This window comes from Puntigrus tetrazona, chromosome 24, assembly GCF_018831695.1.
Source record: "Puntigrus tetrazona isolate hp1 chromosome 24, ASM1883169v1, whole genome shotgun sequence".
Lineage (NCBI taxonomy): Eukaryota > Metazoa > Chordata > Actinopteri > Cypriniformes > Cyprinidae > Puntigrus > Puntigrus tetrazona.
In genome coordinates this window covers 12,215,257-12,241,066 of record NC_056722.1, presented here as the reverse complement: position 1 = coordinate 12,241,066, position 25,810 = coordinate 12,215,257, and the positions used below count along the sequence as shown (strand labels likewise).

At 37.9% G+C, this 25,810-nt stretch overlaps 1 protein-coding gene across 4 annotated transcripts in view; it reads right to left on the bottom strand.

Annotated features, from left to right (window-relative positions):
- Nucleotides 1-25,810, bottom strand: part of gnal (guanine nucleotide binding protein (G protein), alpha activating activity polypeptide, olfactory type) — a 116,245-nt gene that overhangs the window by 10,627 nt on the left and 79,808 nt on the right. For 3 of the 4 annotated variants that reach the window (XM_043225767.1, XM_043225768.1, XM_043225766.1), the window contains one exon: nucleotides 11,081-11,211. The exons of the other annotated variant lie outside the window; for it this stretch is intronic. In XM_043225767.1, coding sequence (XP_043081702.1) covers nucleotides 11,081-11,211 — 131 coding nt within the window. The remainder of the gene's footprint in view (nucleotides 1-11,080; nucleotides 11,212-25,810) is intronic. 4 annotated transcript variants of the gene reach the window in all.

Below are 25,810 nucleotides of genomic sequence, written 5' to 3'. Positions count from 1 at the left end.
GGTAGATTGTGTTTCTACATCAATGAAAGTTGGCGTTCAGATGTAACAACGCTAGAAAAGATATGCTGTCCTAACTTGGAGGCACTCTTCATAAATTTTCCTTCTCATGAATGCGTATGTATATTCAGACGTATCTGTCAGCACTGTGATGCAACAGCTGGCCGAACAAATTTGAATAATTCTTGGAGATTTTAAATAAAAAAAAATGTAATCATTCCTGTTAACTGAAAAAATACAAGCAGGGCATTACATGTCCCACCAGAGACAGTAATATATTGGATCACTGTTACACAGCAATAAAGGATGCATATCAGTCTGTCCCACATCTTACATGGACCTACAGTTAGAAACTGGATAAACACACAGAGACTGTAACTTCGTATATCGGTTTCTCTGGGGATATGTGCCTCCCCACCATGACATTCTTATGATTTAAACTTAAATTGCAACACTGACACTATCTTCTCACATCCCAAAAACATTCAAGCTGGGGGTTATTAAGCCTTTTATTAAGAAACCACAACTAGATCCTAGTGAACTGGCACAGATAGTCAGACTGACAGCCGAAGGTCTGGAATACATGGTACAATTCTTTGGCCAAGGCCTGCCCATGAGACCCATGAAACCAAAGTTCTTTACATTTAAATGTCATCACAATAACAGACCAGTGTTTAAAAACTCTTCCACATATTTATTAGGTTTTTATATTGCAAAAAAAATATTTCACATACTTTTGTAAATTCAATGTTCAGTTGATCCTTATATTCACATTTATAAACATGATGGCTTTCATCTTTTATGAAGGAGTATGGCGTCATGACGGAACGTTAAAGAACGTGACACAAACATATCCTAGAAATCCTGTACAATTCAACCAATCCAATGACAACTTTGAATCTTGAATTGTTTCCAGATAAGTGTGTCATATGCATCAGATGTTCAGCCAACAGGCAGTGGGCATAATGTCTGAGGCTAAGTCTGTCTACCACGCTACAATCCAACCCAGTCCCTATGATCACAAAACTCATACTCGTAATTTGGTAGTACCTAGGATAGCAAGTCGTTCCAATTTAGCATAAAAAGTACACTATATACACAAAGTTATACTTTACTATAATTTAATTACAACTAAAATATACTTGGTACAAGAACAGCACTCTTCAAGTTAACTTATCATTAATACACTTTAAGTACATTGACAATTAGTCTGGCTGCAAGTATACTTGGCATATTTTCTTTTGCCTTATTTTAGTGACTTTGAACTGCATTGCAATAGTATCCCAATTAAACTTTAGTGTGCTAATAGCATCATTATTGTGTGCTTCTAATACAATAAATTAACTTAATAATGACACAGCTTTTGAAATTTCCCTTTACTAACACCCACACCATAGCAGTCACCTAAATTATATAAAGAACATCAGTGGAACAATGGCTGAAAGAAGCACTGCAGAGTCACTGCCACACACGTGCACTCACTTTACCAGATGTGCCACCAAAGCAGACATGAGCTGTGTAAAACTGGTTTTACTTTCAGTCTTTCTATAAGACCCACAAAGTCACAGCGCTAGCTGGAGGCAAAACAAAAGAAAAACTCAACCCCACAGAAAACCTGTGGTCAGTCCTCAAACGGCAAGTGGACAAACCAAAGTCCACAAATTGTGATCGATTATTGAAAACTAATAAGGCAAGAATGGATCAAGTCAGGATTTGGCCCAAAAGCTAATATCCAGCATGCCAAAGCAAATTGCAAATGTTATACAGAAATCCAATAGAACAGAAAAACATGATTGCTACTAAGCAGAAAAAAAAGTATTAAGAAATTTAAAGTATTACTGTTAGAGCAGTAATCCTAATCATCAGCTGAATTTAGAAGATTCATCTGAGATCCTTTATTTGAATCACTAAACAACTGTTTAGTGTGTTTGCTTTTTAACTTTGAATAAAACAAGTAGTTCAAGTGACCTGAACATTTGCAAACAGCATTGCAAACTGCGGTTCTCGACATGTAGTAAGACATGTGGGCTTATATAAATTATGTCAACTAACATGCAGTACAATCTATATAATTTATTCTATGTAAAAATTGTATGAAAGAATGTATGTTTTAAATTGTTTTAATCTATGTATGTCCTTGTTACGTGCATCTCCTCCCTCCTATCTGCTCTTAGGTTCCTGATTGGATGTGTCAGCGGTCGATCATAATTGTGACGTCATCGTCTTCGCCCAATCGACTGTCGGCTGACTGGTTTAAAGGTCCTCCCGCAAACTTCAGAAGGAGGCTTGTTTGTGCTGCGCGTCGGTGCGCATTGTGTTTTGTGATGTTGTTCTTTACTATGTGTCTAATATTCAAGTTTGACTGTGTAATGGAGAACTGATCAGATTCCTTTTAATTAAGGAAATTGGAACAGGTGAGCATATCGCGCGATGTACACTTTTGCACGTAGCAATGTGGTGTTAGACACACTAGGTCAGTGGTGAGCGCCTCTGTTTGTATTTTTGTTATTAGCGAGAGTAGGAAAGTTAAGGCGACGACTCACTGAAGACTTTGGTTTCTTTTCTGCATTTTTCTTTTGTTAGGTTATGGGGTTTGGGCAGCTTATGGGACTTGGTTGGTTTTATTTTGTTCTTTGATTTGGGCACCACTCAAGTTCCTTTTCCCTAATATTTAGTTCTTTTAATTCTATTTCTTTTTCTGTATTAATCTAAGACCTTTATTTTTCATGTTAGCACCTGTAAATAGTTCAGACAATTACTTCTCCTGTAGCTTCAGCTATTGGTGGCCAAATAAACTTTTACTTAAGCCTCAACCGCATTGTATGGTCATTTCACTGTCAAGTTCAACCTAGCCTGTTACAAATTTCCTAAGTGTTACAATCTGGACCCTAGACTTCTTTAACAGTTCGTAACAGTTCTCTATATTTTGAAGAGTTTACATGTGCTTAGATGCTGCCAAGTATGAGTTAAAAGCCGTGATAAATCAAACATCAAATAAGCCTCAAATCAGTCTGCTTTTAATGAAAATAATTTTTATCATACTAATATTAACATAGCAGGATCTGGTGCCAAATTGTGCCTATCCCCTGAGAAAGAAGGTACTTCCTTAAGGGAAACCTCCAACTGAAGTTAACTGATGTGCCACTGCAGTCAAGTTCCTGTCCAGAATTCAAGACTAGAAGATCCAGGATTTGCAGTAATCCACCTCTCTTGGGTATAATGAGATAGTGAAATAGGGTCTGTAAAATCCTGAATTCATCTTAGCCAGAGGTATAGGTACTATAGGTACTATCACGTCCTTCGCCGGTAAGGATCACAATCTCCACATGCAGGGGGTTGTCAGAGTGATCAGATGTGAAGAGAATGGCCCTGAACCTGGACGGATACTAGTGAATTGAATAGCACAGCCGAGTCGAACCATCCAGATCAGCCAGTGAGATGAGCTGGGGAGTACTAGCCAGGCCCCCAACCTGTGTACAAATGGGATCTTAAGACACTGATGTAGAGAGGTGGAGCAAAAACTGTGGTGGAGATTCCATGCTCCAAGTCTAAACATGAGGAAGACAGCACAGTATATATATATATATATATATATATATATATATATATATATATATATATATATATATATATATATATATATATATATATATATATATATATATATATATATATACCTGAACTAAATTATAAAAAAACTTTTTATAAGCTGTACTAAGACTTTTTGTATGTACACAAAAGACCTATTTCTGTCAAATAGTGTTGACAAATCTGTCTAAATCTCTGCAAAGGAGAAGCGCTCACTAACACAGCGAGCACTTCTACTTTGCCGAGATAATCCACCCACCTCACAGGTGTGGTATATCAAGATGCTGATTAGACAGCATAATCATTGCACAGGTGTGCCTTAGCCTGGCCACATTAAAAGGCCACTCTAAAATGTGCAGTTTTACTGTATTGGGGGATCCAAAAATCTGTCAGTATCTGTTGTGACCACCATTTGCCTCACGCAGTGCAACACATTTCCTTTGCATAGATTTGATTCTGTTGTTAATTGTGGAATGTTGGAATGTTGGTCAACTTCAATAGCTGTGTAAAGAACATCCGGTTATAAAAAAAAAACAAAAAACAGTTTGGCCATATGTTGTTTGTACAAGTGTTGCACAGGTGTTTATCTGGTTGTAAAGCTACAAATGACCTGTAAAGTATTGTTTTTATGAATTTTTGAATAATGTAGGCATTATAATTTTTACACACTGTGCACAAAATCTGCTTGACACAAAACATGCGTTCATGATGTCTGTAATGCCACGCCAGCAGAGGGAGCCATCACCGGAGTACTGACTCAGCTCCACTTCCTCTGCAACCACTTCCTGTTTGACTAGTATAAAGCCAGAGCTCACAAACTCATCTACGTGAAGTATTGCCAGCTTACCCTGCCTTACCGAGCGTTCTGGATTATTCTGTTTGCTACTCTGTGTATGATCTCTGCCTGTTTGCCTTCTCTGCTCTTTGGATTTGCCCCTCTGCTTTGTTTGCCTGATTGGACTGATTGCCTGTGTTTATGACCCATTGTCTGCTTCCCTACCACAACTACAGAACTGCCCCCTAACCTGGTAACCGATCCTGACTGTCTTACGTTGCTGACCCTCTGCCTGTTTCTGAACCTTGTCTTGTCTTGTTTATTAAACTCCGCATATGGAACACAGCCTCCTTACAATGTCCACATATTATTGTGTCCCAGTTTGTGCTGAATACAGTATAATTAAGCATATTGGTACACACGGACGATTAGATTTTTCCCATAATTTTTCTATACGCGAGTCAAAAATAACAATAACCTAAGAAATTGTAAAACAGTTGAGTCAAGCTCAGATGATACAACTCTTGAAATTTGTGTTGGATGGTGAAAAATCCTCATTGTCATGCACCTAAAGCATTAGACAAGCACTTAAAAAGATCAGGAAATCACAATACTTGTGCAAAATATTAAATAAAACATGATAAATTAATGTAATCATGATGAATATGTTTTGTTTGGATAAGACCATTCAACTAGCGTGAGAGAGCACACTAAGAGGAGCCCCCGAAGCAGCTGTTTCATGGTCCACAGATGATTTTGTGGAAGAATAAATTAATAAAACAATACTTTACAGCTCATTTATGGCTTACAACTGGACAAACACTTGTACAAACAACATATGGCCAAACCAGAATTTCACACGTGACATTTTTACTACCGGATGTCTATTTTTAGTTCAAAGGGTGAACATATGGTATTATTATTATTGTCATAAAACCATAAATTACAGCTATAAATCACTTTATGACCATGTACCATATTTTGCTGTACCATATTTACTACTTTCATCCCATGTCAATGCCTATTCTGGAAAGAGCAAATGGGCTGAATTATTTCTTCTGGCCTGCTGGATCTGGGCCATTATCAGGCCGAACCATTTTGGCTACCTTAGATTCTACGAAAATACTTTTTGTTAATTATTTTATCAGTGATCATAACCTAAATATGCTCTGTTTGACAGAAACCTGGCTTAAACCAGATTAATACATTATTTTAAATGATTCTACATGAGCCATGTTCCATGAGCAGGTAAAGGTGAAGATGCTGCTAAATATTATAGCACTATTTTGAAAACACTTTATTTTGATGGTCCCTTATGAACATTCTGTTGACTATAACTTTTCACCAACATGTCAACTAACTGTCTGATTATTATCTGCTAACTCTTTAGTGTTATATATATCTCATAAATATGATCTACCAACAGGCATTCTACTATAAGTAGCTTTTCAAGAACATATCAACTTATTCTAACCCTACAAGTCTACACTCTAATGAGAGATGGTTGACATGTAGGTGCAAAGTTACTTTTTGTCAACACAATGTTGGGGACCATCAAGTAAAACCAATATTTTCAGTACTTTTTTAGAGGGCAGGCTTTAAGTATAACTTGTCTAAGGTGATGGTGCTTTAACATTATAATTATCCAGAGAAAGAAGTGTTAATGATAAATTTCCTGTGATGTTTGTGCTGGCTACTGTACACATGCCACCAGGGCACCATACAGACCATACAGAATTAGTGCTGGCTGCAGATAAAGTATTAATTGTTGGTCATTTTAATATCCATGTTGATGCATTAGGGTGAGCCTTTATAGACATTCTGAACTCTATTGGGGATAGAAAACACATGTCAGGACCCACTCATCATCAAAATAATATTCAAGATTTAATACTGTCACACAGAATTGATGTTAAGAGTGTTGAAATTCTGCAACAAATTGATGATATATCAGATCATTATCTAGTCTTGTGTAAACTCCATATACAGTATATACAGTAAATTCCATATACTTAAATTCTACTCCTTTTTACAAGTATGGTGGAAATACTGTGGACTCTTTTCTAGCACTTCAGATAAAGTCGCTCCTTTATGCTTAAGGAAGATTAAGCAAAAGAGTCCAATGCTGTGGTATGAGCAATGCATGAGCACACTCATATGCTAAATAAAGCAACGTGGAAAATAGAGCTCAGCTATAAGAAAAACTAAAACAAAACTTAAACAAAACTAAAGGTATATTGTAGTACTTGGCAGGAAAATTCCCTATCCTACAGAGAAACATTCAAACTGCTAGATCTGATTACTATTCATGTCACTTGCTTTCGCAAATGTTTATGCGGAAAAACATTATTGCGCATTCATGACAGGGATGCACCAACATGATCACTTGATAATGAACATAAACTTTCACATACATGAAAACACTTACTTTGCTTTACTTTGGGCAGGAGGTCCCCTAGTGCAACTGTCCAGGCATGTTGTTGTATTAACAGATGCCTCTGCCATGGGCTGGGGGGCCATGTGCAATGGGCATGTAGCGTTGGGCACCTGGACATGGCCCTGGCTGCAGTGGCATATCAACTGCTTCAAGTTGCTAGCAGTATGGCTTGTTCTGCTCTTCTTCAAACTATTGCTACATGACAAACACGTACTGGTCTGTACAGACAACACTGCGACTGTGCAAGTCAGAAGCATCTGAGGTAACATTGCGCTGTTCATTTCACAAGTGAGCTCAATTGTGCAAGTTCTCACACAGACCAACCCTTCTGGGAGAATTGCGACTCCACCCCAAGACAGTCTAGCTGATGTGGAGACACTTCAGAGATGCTCAGGTAGACCTGTTTTCCTCCCCTATCACGTCTCACTGCCAACTGTTCCCTGTCTGGGGAGACCCTCAGCACAGATGCACTGGCACACAGTTGGCACGAGGGCTATGTGTTTTCCCCAAGATAAGAAGATAAGGAGCAAGATAATAAGGAGCAAGATAAGGAGCAAGTTCTCTTAGTAGCACCATACAGGCACAATCGGATCTGGTTGGCTGTACTGATGCTTCTTGCAACAGCTCATCCTTGGCGAATTCCTCTAAGGAAGGATCAGAGAGAGATCAGATCAGAGACCTTTGGCACCCAGACCTGTGGAATCTCCATGTGTGGTCTCTGGACAGAACGCAGAGGTTCTAGGTGACCAACGCCTGCACCTGCTACCCTCTTGGTATCTCCCCTCAGTCCTGATGGCTTTGAAGGAGGAGCCAGTAAAAGGATAGTTCTCTCAAAAATTTATATTTGAAGTCTATCTGGGGAATCCAAGATGAAGGTGACATGGTTTCTTTAGTAGAACATGAACAAAGACTTTTAACTCAAACTGTTGCAATCTGTCATGTCATGGAAGTCTATGGATTCTATGTCTTTGAGAGTAAAAAAAGAAAACATGCACAGAGAAAACCAAATTAAACCCTGTGGCTTGTGGTGATACACTGATGTGTAAAGACACAAAACTATTGGTCTGTGCAAGAAACTGAACATTATTTATATAGTTTTTCACCTCCAATCGACCGCTATGTCTAACACATCTTCTTCTTCTTCTTGCGGATTGCAGACATAAACCATTGACACTCTTAAATGAGACTGTAGATAGAGTGTTAGTGGTCCATTTGAGATATAGGTGGTGGTAATATATCATCATCCCAGGTTGTTCTACCTTCCTCCCCAATTAGATTGGGCATATTAGTCAGCAATAGTAGAATTTTCATAGGGATCCCAATTAGTCAATCTTTGGTTGTCATAACGTCAAACGTAGCTGACTGAAAGGGAATGTCGCAGTTACATATGTAACTCTCATTCCCAGAAGGAAACAAAGATGTTACGTCCTGTCACCACAGTTGCTATACCATTGCTGTGTGGCTGAGGCACATCACCTTGGCTAATCAGCAAAAAACTGAATGCAAGCGCTAACCTTATATACCTGCGCTGTTTCATATGTGCATGTGCAAGTATGTATGAAATGTGTCCCTCCGTATTACAGGGGGTCCTGCAGAGACCCAGTGCCATGCCTATGTACCAATGTCTGCTGGCCCTAATGGTCACAGATTCCAACGTGAGTACCAATTTTCACAAGTTTTTGCAAGTAAAACGTTGTGAAGAGTTTGGATAATGCGCTTTAAAAATATATATAACGATTACCGTTTTGGTTTTATTGTTACATTAATAAATTATAGGAAAATTATGGGGCATATAAAACCAACCTGACCATTTATAACATTTTTCTGCTGTTGTTTTTGAAATACAACCCCTCCTTGTGAAAGATCTGTAATGTTACATATATGTGACATTGAGCATTTATTACTTTTTAATGTTACATATGTTAAACTGGGCAGTTATTTCTCAATTAAAAAAAAAAAAAAAAAAAACTTTTCACAACATATATAAAAATTAGATTTCACATCAGCTATTTGTAACATATATCAAAAGTCTACCTTTTTATGCTTAACTAGGAAAAAAAATATTTTTTGAACTTGAAAATGTGCAAACTAAATGTAAAAATATAACTATTTCACACTGGATGTCAAAATGCTAAATATGCATGTAGATTTGTTAAAATATGCTTTAAAATATACAGAAAATATACAACACTAAAATAACTGATTCGGCTAAATTAATCGAGCAACGCATTACCCCTTTTCTTAATGTGACAAATATGTCACCTCAAAAATTCACCTACTATTATAATATTAACTGTAATAATATTAACCGCTGCACTGTATCGGTTTATGAAACACAGAAACTACAAGCATGCAACCCGCAAAATAAAAGAACAGTACCGATAAATCACATAGCCGGTACTGTGTGTGTTAGCTGAAAAGGATTTGCATAAAGGATAATTATTTTATTCAGTTTCCACGTCTTATTAACAGTTTATGTTAGTATTGTATTCACCATGGTAAACATTGTTTCCATAACTCAAAAATAACATATTATTTTCACTAATTTCATTAATACTGATGTGTGTGTGTTAAGTTTCATTAAATTCTAAGAATGTTAAGTGCCTTAAAAACACCAGAAAAGAATATTAAAAGTTTTACACATTGACATGGCAATAGTGTTTTAGGTATAGCTGCAACTAATGATTATTTTGATAATCAATTACTTGGAAGATTATTTATTCTATTAATCAATTAATTTTCTTTTTTATTGACAAAAACAGAATCTGTGCAATGTCCTTCAAACAAACATGTCAACTGTATGCTATGAAAACTCCTATACCTTTCATAACAGCTTGAATTCTTGCTGGAATTTTTTATGTACTTTTGACTGTAATTAGGTAACTGGAAAAATAAAACACTATAAAGTGCAATAATTATATCACTAGAAATGATATAATCTACCAGCTACTGTCACAAAAGAGCTTACGCCTATTGGAGGACTACCCAATTGGTAACCACTAATAGTTTTGTTTAGAACAGCAGTGGCACAAAGCTTACATAATTTGTTGGAACCTTACATAAATGTATTGTAATATTTGTTAGGCAGAGTATAGTCAATATAGTTTAAATCTCTTCATTAAAAAAAAGCGCTCATTTAGTAAAGATTTACTAAACAAGATGGACCTTTATGCAAAAATGGAAATGCTCACGTGAATTTGTGACATTTACAAGTTTCAAAAAAAGAATTCTTATGGTTTGGGCAGTTTAATCACGTACTTCACGTACTATTATAAATTCATTTTGTCCATAGATACATGTTATTCAATGCTTTAATTTGATGTGACTGGATGGATGTGCGCTGTGGGCAGACTTGACTAATCAATAATGATAATCATTGTTGATTATTTTCATTATCGATAATAATCAAATTTATCTATTAGTTGTTGCAGCCCAAATTTTAAGTATCAATAATCCCTTCACAGTTTTATATTGGCCACATTTTTACATTATTCTGATGAAGTTTGAAGCAATATAAGAGGGTGCATTCAAAGCATTTTGAAAAAAAAAAAACACTCCCTGTTAGTTAGTGGCGCTATAACTTTGATTTCTAATAGTGACATCTATGTGTTCAGATTTCCTGATCAAATAAACTGCTGAAGTTAGAATGCTGAACTAAATAAGACAAAATCTGCAAGTAATTGTCACTTCCTGCTTCTCAATTCTCGCCATAAATTCAACTGTTCTAGGTATGAAATATCCCCTTACAATTTTTCATACCCAACAGTTTTAGATCATGTTGACCAAGTTTGGTGGCAACGTAGGATGAGTATGTCAAATACCAGAGCATGTGTTTTTCACAAAAATGTGCAGTTTTTTTTACCCAACCCACCCAACCTGCAGATATATCCACGCATCACTAGTTATGTTTTTTCATCACTGTGTAGACAATCAGCTCTGTAACTGACACAGCTAATGAAATCTTTAGACCAGGTCATGGGGAGGGTTTGGGGGATTTTTTTTTTCTCTCTCTCTTTTTCCCCTTGATGACGTATTACTATCTGTCAGGAAAATTAAACATGTCTCAAACGTTTGCTGTGCACATTGATAACACAAGAAAATCTCTAGCAAGAACTATTTTCAGTCCATTCTCTTATACTTTACTTCACTGCACATATTAGAAAAAAACATTACTGTGCTCTTGTAGTACTCTCCTGATTTTATGCACATATCCCATAAATCATTTACTGGAATGTACTAATCTCTTGTTTATTAGTATATTGTGATCATATATAAAACATTACCTTCAGGAGGAAGAGTGTATCGAGCATACTCTGGAAAATAATCTTCGAGTTTGGATTTTCCTGCCAGAATTTTTTCTGCCAGCATGTCTTGTTTGTTCAGGAATAAGATCACTGAGATGGTCCTTAAAAACCTGCATGAAAACACAAAGTGAGACATGCCTTTATATTTCTATATTTGCTGACATTTATTTTCAAAGATGTTAAGCTGCAGCTTTCAGAAATTCTTGCAATGTCACTTTAAAGGGATAGTTTACCCACAAATTCAAATTACACCACGATTTACTCAACAGTGCAGTCTGTCTCATTTTTTTTCTTGATGTCTAAAACTGCACAGGGGCTACGCTTATATGTGTATAATTATAATAACAACAAAACAATGTGCTTTTGTAAAATAAATAAACAGGGTGCGCTTAGTCTTGGTCTGTCATCTTTCTTTAAAGATGTGTAAATAAAACAACCTTAATCTCACCTCTGAATACTCACCTCAGACATAAGAAATATATGTATAGAAAGCTTAAAAAGTCTATTTTCAAAATATCTAAATTGGCAACACTAGCTGTGATTTAATATGCTGAGATATGCCCACCATGTTGAAAGACATTTAATGTATAAAGAATATTGTTTGTTTATTGATGAATTATATATATATATATATATATATATATATATATATATATATATATATTTTATATATTTTATACATATACACATTATTCTTTGCCAGAGCACCACCACCTGACTCTTCTCCTACTATCTACTAGATCCAACCTCCCGGGGCGTCTACTACTGGAGCACTGCACAACTGGGTTCTAGGTTGCCAGATTAAGGTCACAAATGAAATTTGTATATTGTGTCGATTGTGTGAGGTGATGCATTTCATACAAGATCTGATAACTAGGCAACATTGGCATAAAATACTGACGTGAGTTTGGGCCATACAAATTATAAGAGTTTCCCTGGATAAATAACAATAGGATGGGCAGAGAAGATGAGTGTAAAATACTAACAGATATTATGTGCGCTATTAATATTAAAATACATTATTTAGGTATAAACTTACTAAGATGGAACTGTTGATAACTTAAAAGAAATGATAGAAATGTGATAATTTGGAAGAATATTATATATATTGTTCACCTGTACAGAAAATTGATGGCCACCTGAGGGCACTCAACAACTGTCATCTTATCTGAGTGCAAAACGCTGCTCGGGACAGTTTTAAGACACGTCCTACATCATTCACTGGAATGCAACTCTCTTGTGTACATGCATATGGCAGTTAGCTAGAAATTACAGTAAATAATACAACGTTTATAATGTTTTTAATTTAGATATTTTTCTTTTTCTTTTCTTCAGGGAATTTTTGGGCTCTGAAGAAGTTTTGACATGATTTTTTTTTTTAAGTATCTTACTTATTAATGGCTCAATACCCATCACACTAATGTACATGTTTGTGCATTTATAGGGTCACTCCACCCTAAAATAAACATTTTGTCATTAATCACTTTTTTCCCATGTTGTTCCAAACTCGTAAAAGCTTTGTCCATCTTCAGAACACAATTTAAGATATTTTGGATGAAAAGCGTAAGACTGTGACTGTCAAGTAGATAACACTGTCAAGGCCCAGAAAAGTATGATAGACATCAGCAAAACAGTCCCTCTGCAGTTAGTGGTTCAGTCTGAATTTTATGAAGCAAAATGAAGTGCGCAGTCGACATATAGTTTCCTTTAACAATAGTAAACCAGTCTCCTCTTGGCACATATCAAAATCCATCAACATTTTCTACTTCTACTTGTGACATGTGTTTTGTTTTGCTCTCTCCTCTGGACTTGTACATTTGTCTTTGTGTAGATTTTTAAAATAAAGTTTTACATATGGATATTTATCTTACAAAAAGACATCATTTTGCTTTAGGAAACGTTTATCAACCCCATGGAGCCAAGTGGAAAGCTTTTTTTTTATGGTGGATGGCCGAAGCTTGCTGGACTTCTATTAGACTATTTAATCTCAATGACCACTCTTATTAAGCTCGGAAGAGCCAGGATATGATTGTATTTGTCTGAAAGAATAAAGACATATAAACAATGGATGCCTTGAGTGTGAGTAAATCATGGTGTAATTTTTCATTTTTGGGTAAATTATCTATTTAATATTTTAAGAAGCCATCTGTTTGTTCTATTTGATTTAAACATAAAATAATTTTAATAATAAGGAAAGGGTGCAATGACCAAAATATCACATATGAATTTGTGTATCATGATAAGTATATATGTAAGGCATGACATGGAGGCTAAGAACCACCTGACATGAAGTGCATTAGAATTGTTTAATACACATCTAGCCAGCACTGAGAAGTTAAAGTGGTTCATGATATTTGCAGTATTTGACTGGAATAATAAATATGACGGTTATTTTGGCAGCTCCAGCTTTTTAGCACCAGTATTTTGCCCACTTCAAATCAGATACAGAGATAAATGACACAGAGTGTTGTAAAATGAATTATAACATTTAATTCAATTATATTTAGCAACTATTGGTAGCCAGTGCAAATGGATAAACGGGGTGACGTGCATTCTTTTTGGTTCATTAATAATTAATCTTGCTGCTGCATTTTGGATTAATTGTAAAGGTCTGGAGCCAAGATGGCATTACAATAGTCCAGCTGGACAGAACAACAGCAAGGGCAAGGAATTGTGAAGCATGTTTTGAAAGAAAGAACCTGATCTTCTTGATGTTGTATAAAGCAAATCTGCAGGACTGAGTGGCATGAGAAAGTCAGCTGATCACCAATCACAACTCCAGTGTTTCTGGCTGTTTGAAGGAGTTACAGTTAATGTGCCTAACTGGATGGTAAATTGTGATGAAACGACGGGTTTGCTGGAACCACAAGCAGTTCTGTCTTGGCAAGGTGGAGTTGAAGGTGATGGACCTTCATCCAGCAAGAAATGCTGGAGATGTGAGCAGTTATCGTCAGATCATCAGGATAGAATGAGAGGTAGAGTTGGGTATCATTAGCATAGTAGTGATATTGAAAAGCCATGTTTCTGAATGACAGAGCCTAGTAATGATATATAGACAGAAGATAAGTGGGCACTGAGGCACTCCGGTAGTTAGATGTTACATTTATGAATGTTAATTTTGTTATGACATTATGTCCTTATAGCAGTGGAGACATTAGCAGAGAAGGAAGAGAGTAGTATGGGCTGGCCTGGAAAAAAAGGGGCAGACAGTGTCTAAACAAGTGTGGAGCAGAAAGTATTGGTGGCACTGTTAGCACCAAGAGATTTGTTTACTGCGAATCGCCAATTCCAGAGACTAACAGAAAAAGAAATTAGTGTAGTATTAGAAAACATTGGCAAAGTGGACAGGTTATTAGGATGGAACTGCATATAGTGTGTGATGCATATTTTTGAAGAGTTGTAGTGATAATAGAGATCTGCAAAAGCATCCTAAGATTACAAAAAAAAAGTGAAACAGAAGTGGAACAAGTAGGAGGAAAGATGATAAAAAAAAGCGATCCCTGTCCGGTGGATTTGCAAGGTAAAGTCGATGGTCTTTACACTCAATTCATTCTTCTCACAATGGCTGCTGCAATATATATGGTATATGAACCTTTTTTATACCCATTTGATAAAATCTAAATTGAATTCAGCTGCACACACTTTACTGTTAATCACAACAAAGTGCAAAGTGCTTCTGTCCAATTGCCACCAGAGGTCACTCTTCCATAGTGTTGGCTCTCACACATCACCCTGGACCACATTTCCAATGATCCACTCAACTGATTGCACACAGCGTTAAACAAATCACAATGTTAGACACACTATATAACACTTAGTCAGATCCTGCTCAATTTGCTGAGTATTGTTCTGCGTGTAATGCTTTCCTAGTGCCAGTTGTTTTACAGGACCATTTAGAGTTTCCCTAGTTTAGTTTCACTTTGTTCATAGTCTGCTTCTTGACCAACTGAAATAGCAGTTTCAAACTAGTTTTTGTTAATACAGTGAAGCTGGCTGAGCCAGCACAGTCATAAACATATACAAAATTACAAAAAGTGAAAATACCAATTTTAACACTTTCAATAACATAACTTTTCGGTTATGAAAACAACCGGTTGATTACATGGTGAATATACAATACTAACATGAACTGTTAATGAAACGTGGAAACTGCTCCTGAATAGAATGAATATCATACCTTCATGTCAAATCAGTTTTATTGACACAGAGCTATTATAAATTGTGTCAAAGCACTTGACCTTATCGAATGAAGAAATAGAATGTCAGTAATGTAAAATAACAAGATTAGACACTTAATTTACTTCAACTTTTAATTTAAAGGCATTTCATTATTGAATTCAGATACGTCATTGTCTAGCTCAGTTTAGTTCAAATAGCATCTGAGAAATCAAATTAACGATAATTGCTGGAAATTCAGTATCATTAAAACCTTCTCAGCTAATGCATGCAGTACAAGTTTTTTGTGATATATAGTTGTACTGTACTTTCATTTCATAAATTGCATGCGCATAGTTTCTATGATTTATGAATTGATATAGGCTACAGGGCGGTGTCACGTTCCATGGAAGAGTGTTACGAACACGTTATAACATCTGGCAGCTCTTTTTTCTAAGGTGAGAGACTTTTTATTTCATAACAAGTTACTAAAATAATAATAGAATTAAGCCTGTCAACATCTGATCACAGATACTGAATTGGGACAGCGCAAGCCTTAACCTTGCCATTATACACTACTATCACTCTATTTTCCTGTTTGATACTGTTCAGTGCTTTGACGCAGTCTATATTGTTAAAAGTCCCTCCTGTCTCCATAATGGCTCTTCTCCGTCATCCAGCTACCTCCTGAATAATACCTCCTAATAACTCATGAGGTTGTGACACCTCTGTTTTTAACTTTTAACATAGTCAATATGCACGGGAAAACGTAATTTAAATAGGTTTAACATAAGTCAACTATAATATGTATTTCTTATAGTGGTGGGCCATCAGGGCCAGCAAAACCTTCTTTCCTGGCCTAAATGCTATCAGAATGACTGACTTTTTTTTCCATGAATGTCTATTAAATCTATTCTTTCATTTTATAGCTTTTCTCTGATTGCACTGCTTCCACTTGTGCATGTTTGTTTTAAAGCTTTTATCCAATCATATTTCAGCAATCATATTGCCATTGTCATAGAAATCAGAATCAGCCTTCAGAATCAACAGCTTCTGTAGCTTAAAATCAGCAGCAATGAAAAAGTTGGACAACCAATCAGATTTTAAGTTATAAGATAAGATCTCTGAATAAGAATCTCTGGTTCTGCTCTACCCTCTCTGCAAGACATTTACAACAGGCGTTGCATAGTCAGATCTACAAACATCATCAAAGACAATACACACCATGTAAATCCTCTCTTCTATCTACTGCACTCTGGTAGACAATACCGCAGTCTGTTGGCCATCAGACTCCTCTATATTTTTTGTTGTAAGTATTTATTCTACATTCTACATTTAAATACATTTCTTTCTTTCTCCTTTGCACAGTCTTGGCATGTACCAGAATAACATTTCACTACACGTTGTACTTGTACAAATTGTATGTGACGAATAAAATCTTGCCTCTTGAATCTTGAATATGATAAGATATAAAGCCACGTTTCCATAAGAATGTCTCACTGTCTCAGTCGAGCTGCATTAAACGGTCTTTTCTTGCGGCCTGTAGGAAGACCGATGAGGAGATTCGGCTTGACGATGTCATAGAGATACATATAACATTACACTTTTCTTCACTGCCTTGTATGAATAATATTAATGTTACGTTTTCCCAGGTAAAACTGTGGTAATATTTTCCTCCTGCATTGAGCAGCGGGGAGACTTGTGTGTAATATTTATGGTTTCTATAGCCATGGCATCATTATTTTAGTATTTAGAAGAGATGGATAAGTTCACTGAAGGCCTAGGCCATGCCTTTGAATTTAAGTCTCTTTTGTATGTACTCCTTCGTCAAATTAATTACTACAACCATGTCAAGTAACAATAAACTTTGTACACTTAAATGCCATAGGAACTTAGGAACTTCAGTACTTCAGTTTAAAAAATTTTTGGATTCCAATTTAATGGGTTAATTAAAATGGCAAAAAAAAAAAAAAAAAACCTTTATTTATAAATTTATCAATAAAATATTTGTACAATAATATATCCATATGTAATGTTTTAATAATTGTTTTCAGAAATTGTTGTTTTGATTTTTCTGTATCTAAAATTTATTACAAACATAAAACACTGACTAATTAATCACTTAAAATGTAATCAAATTTAATGTAATTTTCATTTTGATAGTAGTTTGATAAGAGGTTTACTGTAAAAATAAAGAAAAATTAAATAAAAATAAGCAAAAATAAAGATAAAGAAATTATTAAATGTTTTGCTATATTCTGTTTTGCTTCTTCTTGTTTTTGTTATTATTATTATTATTATTATTATTATAGTATTTGAACAAAAAGGACACACAATTTTTAATTCGATGAATTGACAATCTCTGACACCTCACCCAATACACAAATTGGGTGCCAGTATGTCCATGGATGGACCCAGGCCCATGTTACCATGGTAACCAGGACACCTCTGTCAGATCAGATAAACTTTATGACCTAAAAGTATGTAGAGAGAATGCATTCCTAGGCAATTCTCTCTAAAACAGACACTTACTGCAATAGGAAATTACTCATTTTATTATATCCGTGAATTTAAGTCAGTTTGTCTATTAATTTCCTATAATGCATGTCCTCAGGTCATTGCGTATGTTGTTACGGCTCATGTATATTGTCTTTTGTGTTTTTATGTTTTATGCATGTCTATGGTAGATCACAAGTTAATATCACCTTACTTGTACCATTTTTGGTCTCTATCAATTCGTCACATGATCTAATTGAGAGTGTAAATTATATGTTGATACTTTTGCGACATATCAGTGTTCTAAGAATGTGTGTATCAACCTCAAATCAAGTGTATATGCAAATTACCATGCTTGGAGACAAAGAGTCCTAAAACTTTCTCTCCAAAGTTCAAAACACTATTGACTCTCTGACCTTCAAGAGGTGTGACCTTCACAGAGCTCAAAAGGGCCTCGCTTTATTTACCCACCTAGCTTTTTGTCAAGACAATGGTCTCCCATCACCCTCTTGTCTGCCACTGAAACTATATCTAGTGGGCCTCAAGACAGCGCAGTCTGTGGTTCTTAGAGACAATGAAAAGAAGTTTTGCGCCAGGCCTTGACTTTCCAAAGATCCAGACTATATCTGGACCATCACCAAAAAGGCAATGCAAATATTGTACATTTAACTAAATGAAATTGAGGTTTAGTATTAGTTGTAGACCACATTATAACTGGCGCTAATGGTTTACAGGTGGATAACTGACTCTTTTTCACTCTCTGCGGTGTGAACTGAGGTTCACTCTCTGCTTTTCCTGATGGTTTCATCAAGTCTTCTCTGCATTTTCCCCATGTATGAGTATATTTATGCTTGTGTGTTCAGTTATGTGAGTTAGCGTTTAGTGAATAGAACTTTTGTACACAAATTACATGAGTTTCTGGTTCTGCCTTGTAAGTGAATGTCTCTTTATGATTTTGTCCCTTGCTACATGTCCTAATGCATTGATACTGTTAAAAGGTATTTTCTATGGCCATGAAAATATCCTTTCTTAGAGTTTATATGAACTTTCAATGAATATCTGCTGAACAAACAGATTCATTAATAGCAATGCAATTCTGCTACATTTACACATAGCTGTACTGCACTGGTCAGAATTTACACATTTCATGTTACACTATGACTGTCAAAAGCTTCAGAGAGTTTACTGTCTCCGTCAGTGGCAGTAGAGGTGAGCGTGCCTTTACCATAGCTGAAAGTGTTACAGAACAAAAAAAGACTAGATTAAAACTAGAGCTAGGGTTAATAGATCGCTAGCCTATTCTGCATTAATTACAGCCACAAAGCACCAAGCAAATTAATGACAGTAAGAATTGTTTTAGTATTATTATTTATAAATAAACTACTGTTCTCTGCTGAGATGAAGATGCATGGATGCTTGATTTCGATATTTATTATTTCCTTCCTAAAGTCTTTAAGCTTTCTATATATATTTTTGCTTATGTATGTGATAGTATTGCTGAGTTTAGTTTTATTTCTGAAAGATGCTCCAGACATAACACCCAAATGGTGCATCTTGTTTGTTTTCCTTATTTTACAGAAGTACCACATGTTTGTGGATATTGTGAGTGTACATAAGCGTAGGTACTTTATAGTATAGAATATTATATTATTCTGGATGATTTAACAAATCTTCCTCTCCTATAGTAGAAAATAAGTGCAACTGTTCCTCAGGGGATCTGAATTTTATTTCTGATAGTATTGATCTGGAAAGTAAAGCAGTTCAATCATTACTACTGTGCTCTTGGAAAATGTCAACACCTGTTGACGCTTTATTTTTCATTAATTTAGTCATTGTACTTAATACTGGGGGTTATGTTTGTTTTCTTCTGAAAGTGATGAAAGGTAATCAGATCTAGCCGGTTTTTTTTTGTAGGATAGGGTACTTTCCTGCCAAGCTATACGAAATAGCTCTAAGTTTTGTTTTCCTGCAGCTGTGCTTCATTAAGGGTGCTTTCTTAAGCCTAAGGGAGAAACATTTGTGTTACATCATTAAGCTTTTCTTAACTTGTCCTAACACATGTTGTCTAACTCCAATAGAGTTCAGAATTTCTAAGAATGCTTATCCTAATGCATCTTTTTCATTATCAACATGGATATTAAATCACCAGCAATTAAGACTAACTCAGCCGATTCTTTTCTGTGTCTGTGTGGTGCCCTTGTGGCCTGTATAGAGCAGCCAGTACAAACATCACAGGCGATTATCACTAATGTGCCAAGGCACTTAAAGGACCTGCACGAGGGTGGTACTATGAGAGCAAACTCTGTCTGACAAAAAAGGATGTTTTTTTTCTGTATCTCTTTTCTTGGATTTGGTTGAGGTCCCAGGGGTAACCTGCAGGCATTTTTAGGTCGGCAGTTAGATTGTTGCCCGGCTATGTGCCCAAGATTCCTACTACTACTTTTAGAGATCAGGTGGTGAATCTCCAAATGCTGCCCCCAGAGGAGGCAGACCCAGCACTGAGATACTACATTGACCAGACACAAAGCTTCAGGACCTCAGACCAGCTCTTTGTCTGTCAGGAAAGCTGGCAGAAGGAGAATGCCATCTCCAAGCACAGCGTGTGCCCTGCCCCCTCAGATTACGGGCCTACTCAACAAGATGTGTGGCATCGTCTTGACCGTTGGCACGTGGCGCCTCACTGTTGGATATCTGTAGAGCTGTGGGCTGGGCAACCCCTGACACATTTGCTAGATTCTATAGCCTTCGCGTGGAACCTGGCATCTTCCTGTGTTCTCACCTCGAACAGGTAGAGGTAGTGAGAGGCCCAAGTTTCGGGTTGGCTTGTTAACGCCCCAAGAGTGTCCATATAGTAGACCATGTTCACCATCTTTTGGAATTTTCTCTTCAAACCAAGAAGAACATAAGTGCAAGTTCAAAACCTTGTTGCCAAGACTTTCATCCGATACTGCATCTGGACACTCATTCAATGAACCAGGCAATTCAAGTATAGTAATTTAACTAAACAAAACTGAATTTTAGTATAAGTTATTGACACTCTTAAAAATAGCACTGATAGTTTTACTCAGGTGATTAACATACTCTTTTCCTGGAGTTAATATGAACTTACACTGAATGTTCGCTTGACAGACAGATTAGAATGGCGGCAATTTAATTCTGTAACAGGTACCACTGGCAGCTGATATAAATAATTGTAATTAATCATAATTTTGAGCAAACTGAGGGGTGCACAAAAACATTAAATAAAATACATTTCCACTTAATCTTAAAATATATACACTTATTTGGAATATTTTCTAAAGACAAACTTATGAGATTAGGAAAATGACAATGAACATTAAGATGTCACTGCACTTGACTAACATACAAGCTTAAGAATACACACACACACACACATATATATGCACACCTCCTTAAATGTAATCGGTTAACTAACCATATCATGCAGTAAAAGCCTTTATGTAAATGTAATGCGGTTACAATCTAAGATTATCCCACGTTTTAAAATGAACCCTCACTGTAAATTTTCTAATGATTTTTAAGGATGTTATATTATATACAATATTATACAATATATAGTATTCTATCTATGTTTAAGAACAGTTTGCAAACTTTCCAATTGCACCACCTGGTGGTAGTTTAGTGGACACCTTTAACATGTGACTGACTTTCAGGTAGCACTGCGGACCTGCAGTGACGGTACAGTTGTCGTTAGTAGTTATTTTTGTTGTCCAACTTCTGTGTGTGCTACTTGTTTTTATACTACAGTTTAATAAAAAAAGAGGGTTCATTCATGGTGTGTGTGTCGAACACAGCTAATTGTTTTTTTTTTTTTGTTAGCATTTTATTAAACTTATATTTTGTTATTTTAAATAAAAAATAAACATATATCAATCTACAAAATCCCTGTTGTGTTACATATTATACATATCAGTTATCATATTAGACATATCAGTATTGTCTCCTGTTCAATTTTACCAACAAAAATAGTTTCAAACTAAGCCACAGTAAAACTGAATCTCTGAGCAATAAACCGCAGTGTTTCATGAATGAATCAAAAATTCTGATGCTAATGGTTCGGTGACACATTAATGCTGCTTTCACGCCATGTAGTAATTTTGAAATGACAACACACACCATTCTACTCTAATCTAAATTACGTGTTTCTATGGCAACAATTTTAACAACAATACCATCACGCTCTTCTGAATTCTTAACTGCAACCTGTAAACTCTGAACATTCTGAGACTTACGACTTGGACCAGAGACCACCATCAGGTTCATTTTAGCGCTACTTAGACACTATCTCTGATTCCGACAATATGGAAAGCTATGAGTAAAATGTCACATGCTATGTCAGACTTACGGTAATTAGGAGATGGTATGAACGCAGCATAATCTCCATTACCATTTGCAGTAACGTTCTGTTTTTCCTCTCTCTTAGAAACAGCGTGTGACCAATCAGCCACAACCCTTACGGCACAGAACCCCTGCACCACAGAGACACTGAGGGACAGAAGAGCCCTGCAACACTGAGCACGTCACAGGACTCTCACGTTCACCTGTATTTTTCCTTCCTGTTAAATAAATCTACCCTCAGGGTATTTATTTGAGCTCTCCTTGCCGTGTGTTTATTCACTCCGCTACACTGGTGGAGAATGCGAGCGAATTAGTGAAGATAACACCGGCAAGTGATCTCCCTCTCACCCCAAACTTTTTTTTTCAGTTTTCCCCGGTTGGCGTAGCTCTCCTCCCATGCCATGGAAGAAAGTACTACGGCGTCTCACAGAGGTCAGCATCCGCCAGCAGCAGATTGTCAAGCATCTGGCCACTCGACAGGCGAAATAGAGCAGGAGCTCGCCACCCTTCGGACTGCCGCTGCCCAACACACTCCGCTGCCTGACACCCGCGCCCAAGCCACCCAGCTCCTCCCAAAAATGTCTGCGAGTGACGATGTCGAGGCATCCCTAAAAATGTTTGAAGCCACTGCAAATGCAGAGTGCTGGCATCCAGATGACTGGGCACACGTGCTGGCCCCCTTTTTAACCAGTGAAACTCGACGAGCCTATTTTTCCCTTCCCCGCTAAGTTGCTGACAACTACACAGAGCTATGGAAAGAAATACTGGCACGTCTGGGAATACAAACCCCATCTGCCAGCCCAAGCACAAGTAGCAGAGCTATCCCAGCTCACTCGTCACTGATTGTTGGAGAGGTCCCCGTCTGCCGGTCAGGTAGCGGAGCGATTGATCATCGACCGATGCCTGCGAGAACTCCCACGATCTCATCGCCATGTGGAATCCATCCACCACCATGGAGCTTGTCGAAGACAGGGAACTGGCAGATGCGGCCCAACACAGGAGCCTGGGGAGCAAGCCATTGCTAAAGAGCTGTTCCTCCTCTTCAGCCGGGTGGGTATTCCAACTGAGATCCTGACTGATCAGGGTACCCCCTTCATGTCCCGGCTAATGGCTGACCTCTGAGACCACAGTGTATCATCCCCAAACTGACGGGCTCGTAGAACGTGTTATTCAAACCTTCAAACAAATGTTTCAAAGAGTGGTGGCTGAGGACAGAGGGGATTGGGATATGATGCTCCCCTACATGCTATTTGGGATCAGGGAAGTCCCCCAGGCCTCAACTGGCTTCACACCCTTCAAGCTCCTCTTTGGCAGGCAGCCCTGGGGTCTCCTGGAAGTCGCCAAGGAGGCATGGGAACAGCAGCCGACAGCTCATTGCACCATCATCGAACACGTGAAAGAGATGAGAAAACGGGAACACATGTGTAAGGCCCAACAAGCAAAGCAGCGCCATTACAACCGGGCAGACCAACCACGGGAATTCCAACCTGGAGACAGGGTCATGGACCTTGTTCCCATGGTGGTTTGCAAGTTTCTGGTGACCTGGCTAGGACCGTACACAGTCCTAGAACGAATCAGCCCTGTTAACCTACCGGCTCCATCAGCTTGATGAAGGGGTGGAACGGGACGAGGGCCAGCTTGCCGCCCTTGCTTTCTCCGATCCCGTGGTTGTCGATATCAACCCCCATCTCTTAACTGCCCAAAAGAACACCAGCACCTGGTTAGTCAGTTCTCGGATGTGTTCTCGCTTCAAGCTGGGTGAACTCATGTCATTGAGCACGAGATCCGGACGGTCCCATGAGTCATTGTCCGGCAGCGCCCCTATCGCGTCCAAGAGGCTCGTCGGCAAGCTATCGAAGAGGAGGTACAACAAATGCTAAAGTTAGGGGTGATTGAACCTTCATGCAGCCCCTGGTCCAGTCCGATTGTGATGGTCCCAAAACCTGATGACACCCTCCGCTTCTGCAATGATTTCTGTCGACTCAATTAAAACTGGGAAGGGCCTGGTATATCTCAACACTCGACCTGACTAAAGGCTATTGGCAGGTGCCTCTCACTGAAACCGCCAAAGCAAAAACTGCCTTTTCTACCCCCAGTGGCCATTGGCAATATTGACCTTCCAGCGAATGATGTACATCGTCCTACGGCCACATCAAGCCTACGGCCACAGCATATCAGCATTCAAATTCAAAATTTGAATTTGAATTTATCTGGATGATGTCGTCATACACTCCGAAACTTGGGAGGACCACCTCAATGGCCTGTGGATGGTGCTGTCCGAACTCCGAAAGGCTGGACTCACATCCAACCAAGTCCAAGTACCTGGGTTTCCAAGTCAGGAGGGGTCTAATACGGCCCCAGGAGAAAAAGGTGAAAGCTGTATGGAGTGCCCCTTGGCCCCTCACCAAGACCCAGGTCCAAGCTTTCTTGGGATTGTCGTGCTACTATAGGTGCCTCTAGCTGCCTCCCTGACAGATCTGACCAGGAAGGGGCAGCCAGTAAAAATGACCTGGACACCCGCTACAGAGAAAGCCTTCAGGAGGATCAAGGCAGCGCTGACCTCAGATCCTGTCCTACGAGCCCCGGACTTTAGCTGCCCCTTCCTGCTGCAGACGGATGCTTCCGATACGGGTCTGGGAGCGGCCCAGATCCAGGAGGGGGAGGAGCATCCGATTCTATATATCAGCCAAAAGCTGACTCCGACCAGAAGAAATTATGCTGCGATGGAAAAAGGAGTGGGCAATCCTGAAGCTGCGAGCACCTGGCCTTTCTGTTTTGTTATATAAATAAAAATGATTGATTTTGTCCTCTCTTTTAGAAAGCAGTGTGTGGCTGATCAGCACCACAGAGACACTGAGGGACAGAAGAGCACTGCAAGACCGAGCACGTCACAGGATTGTCACGTTCATCTGTATTTTTCCTTTCTGTTAAATAAATCCACCCTCCGGGGTATTTATTTGAGCTCTCCTTGCCATGTGTTTCTTCACCCTGCTACAGTATTTATGTACACTTATTGGGGGAAAAAACCAGCTTATGATCAGTCTATAATTTTAATGGTAGGATTATTTTAACAGTGAGAGACAGAATAACAACAACAACAAAAAATCAAGAAAATGCATTTTCATGAGTAAAATACGTAGTCACAAATCATGACTTTAGTAACCCTTGTTGGCAGTGACAGAGGTCAGACGGTTGTCGTAGAGGGACACCGGGTTTACACCTGCTACTCTTTGCAGATTCATTCTTCCAACATCATTTAGATGCTTACTGGCAAACTCCAGATTTAGTCCTTTATCAACATAGTTTTACTAATTGTTCTCTTATTGACTATGGTCCCAGCTGCCTTAAAATCATTGACAAGGTCCTGCCTCACAGTTCTGAGCTGATTCCTTACCGTTCTCAAGATCACTGAAAGTCCACAAGGTGACATCTTGAATGAAGCCTGAGACCATTATTTTGTTTTTTTTCCTCATACTTTTTCTTCAGTTTGAAAATAATCAGACTAACTCTTGTCACCTTCTCACCAAGCTGCTTTGTGATAGTCTTGTGGCCCATTCCACCATTGTGTAGGTCTACAATCTAGTCCCAGACATCCTTGGACAGCTCTTTGGTCTTGGCAATGGTTTGATATCCGATTGACTACAGCTTCCATGGACAGGTAACACAGGTAACAAACTGCGATTAGAGAGCTCTCAGCTC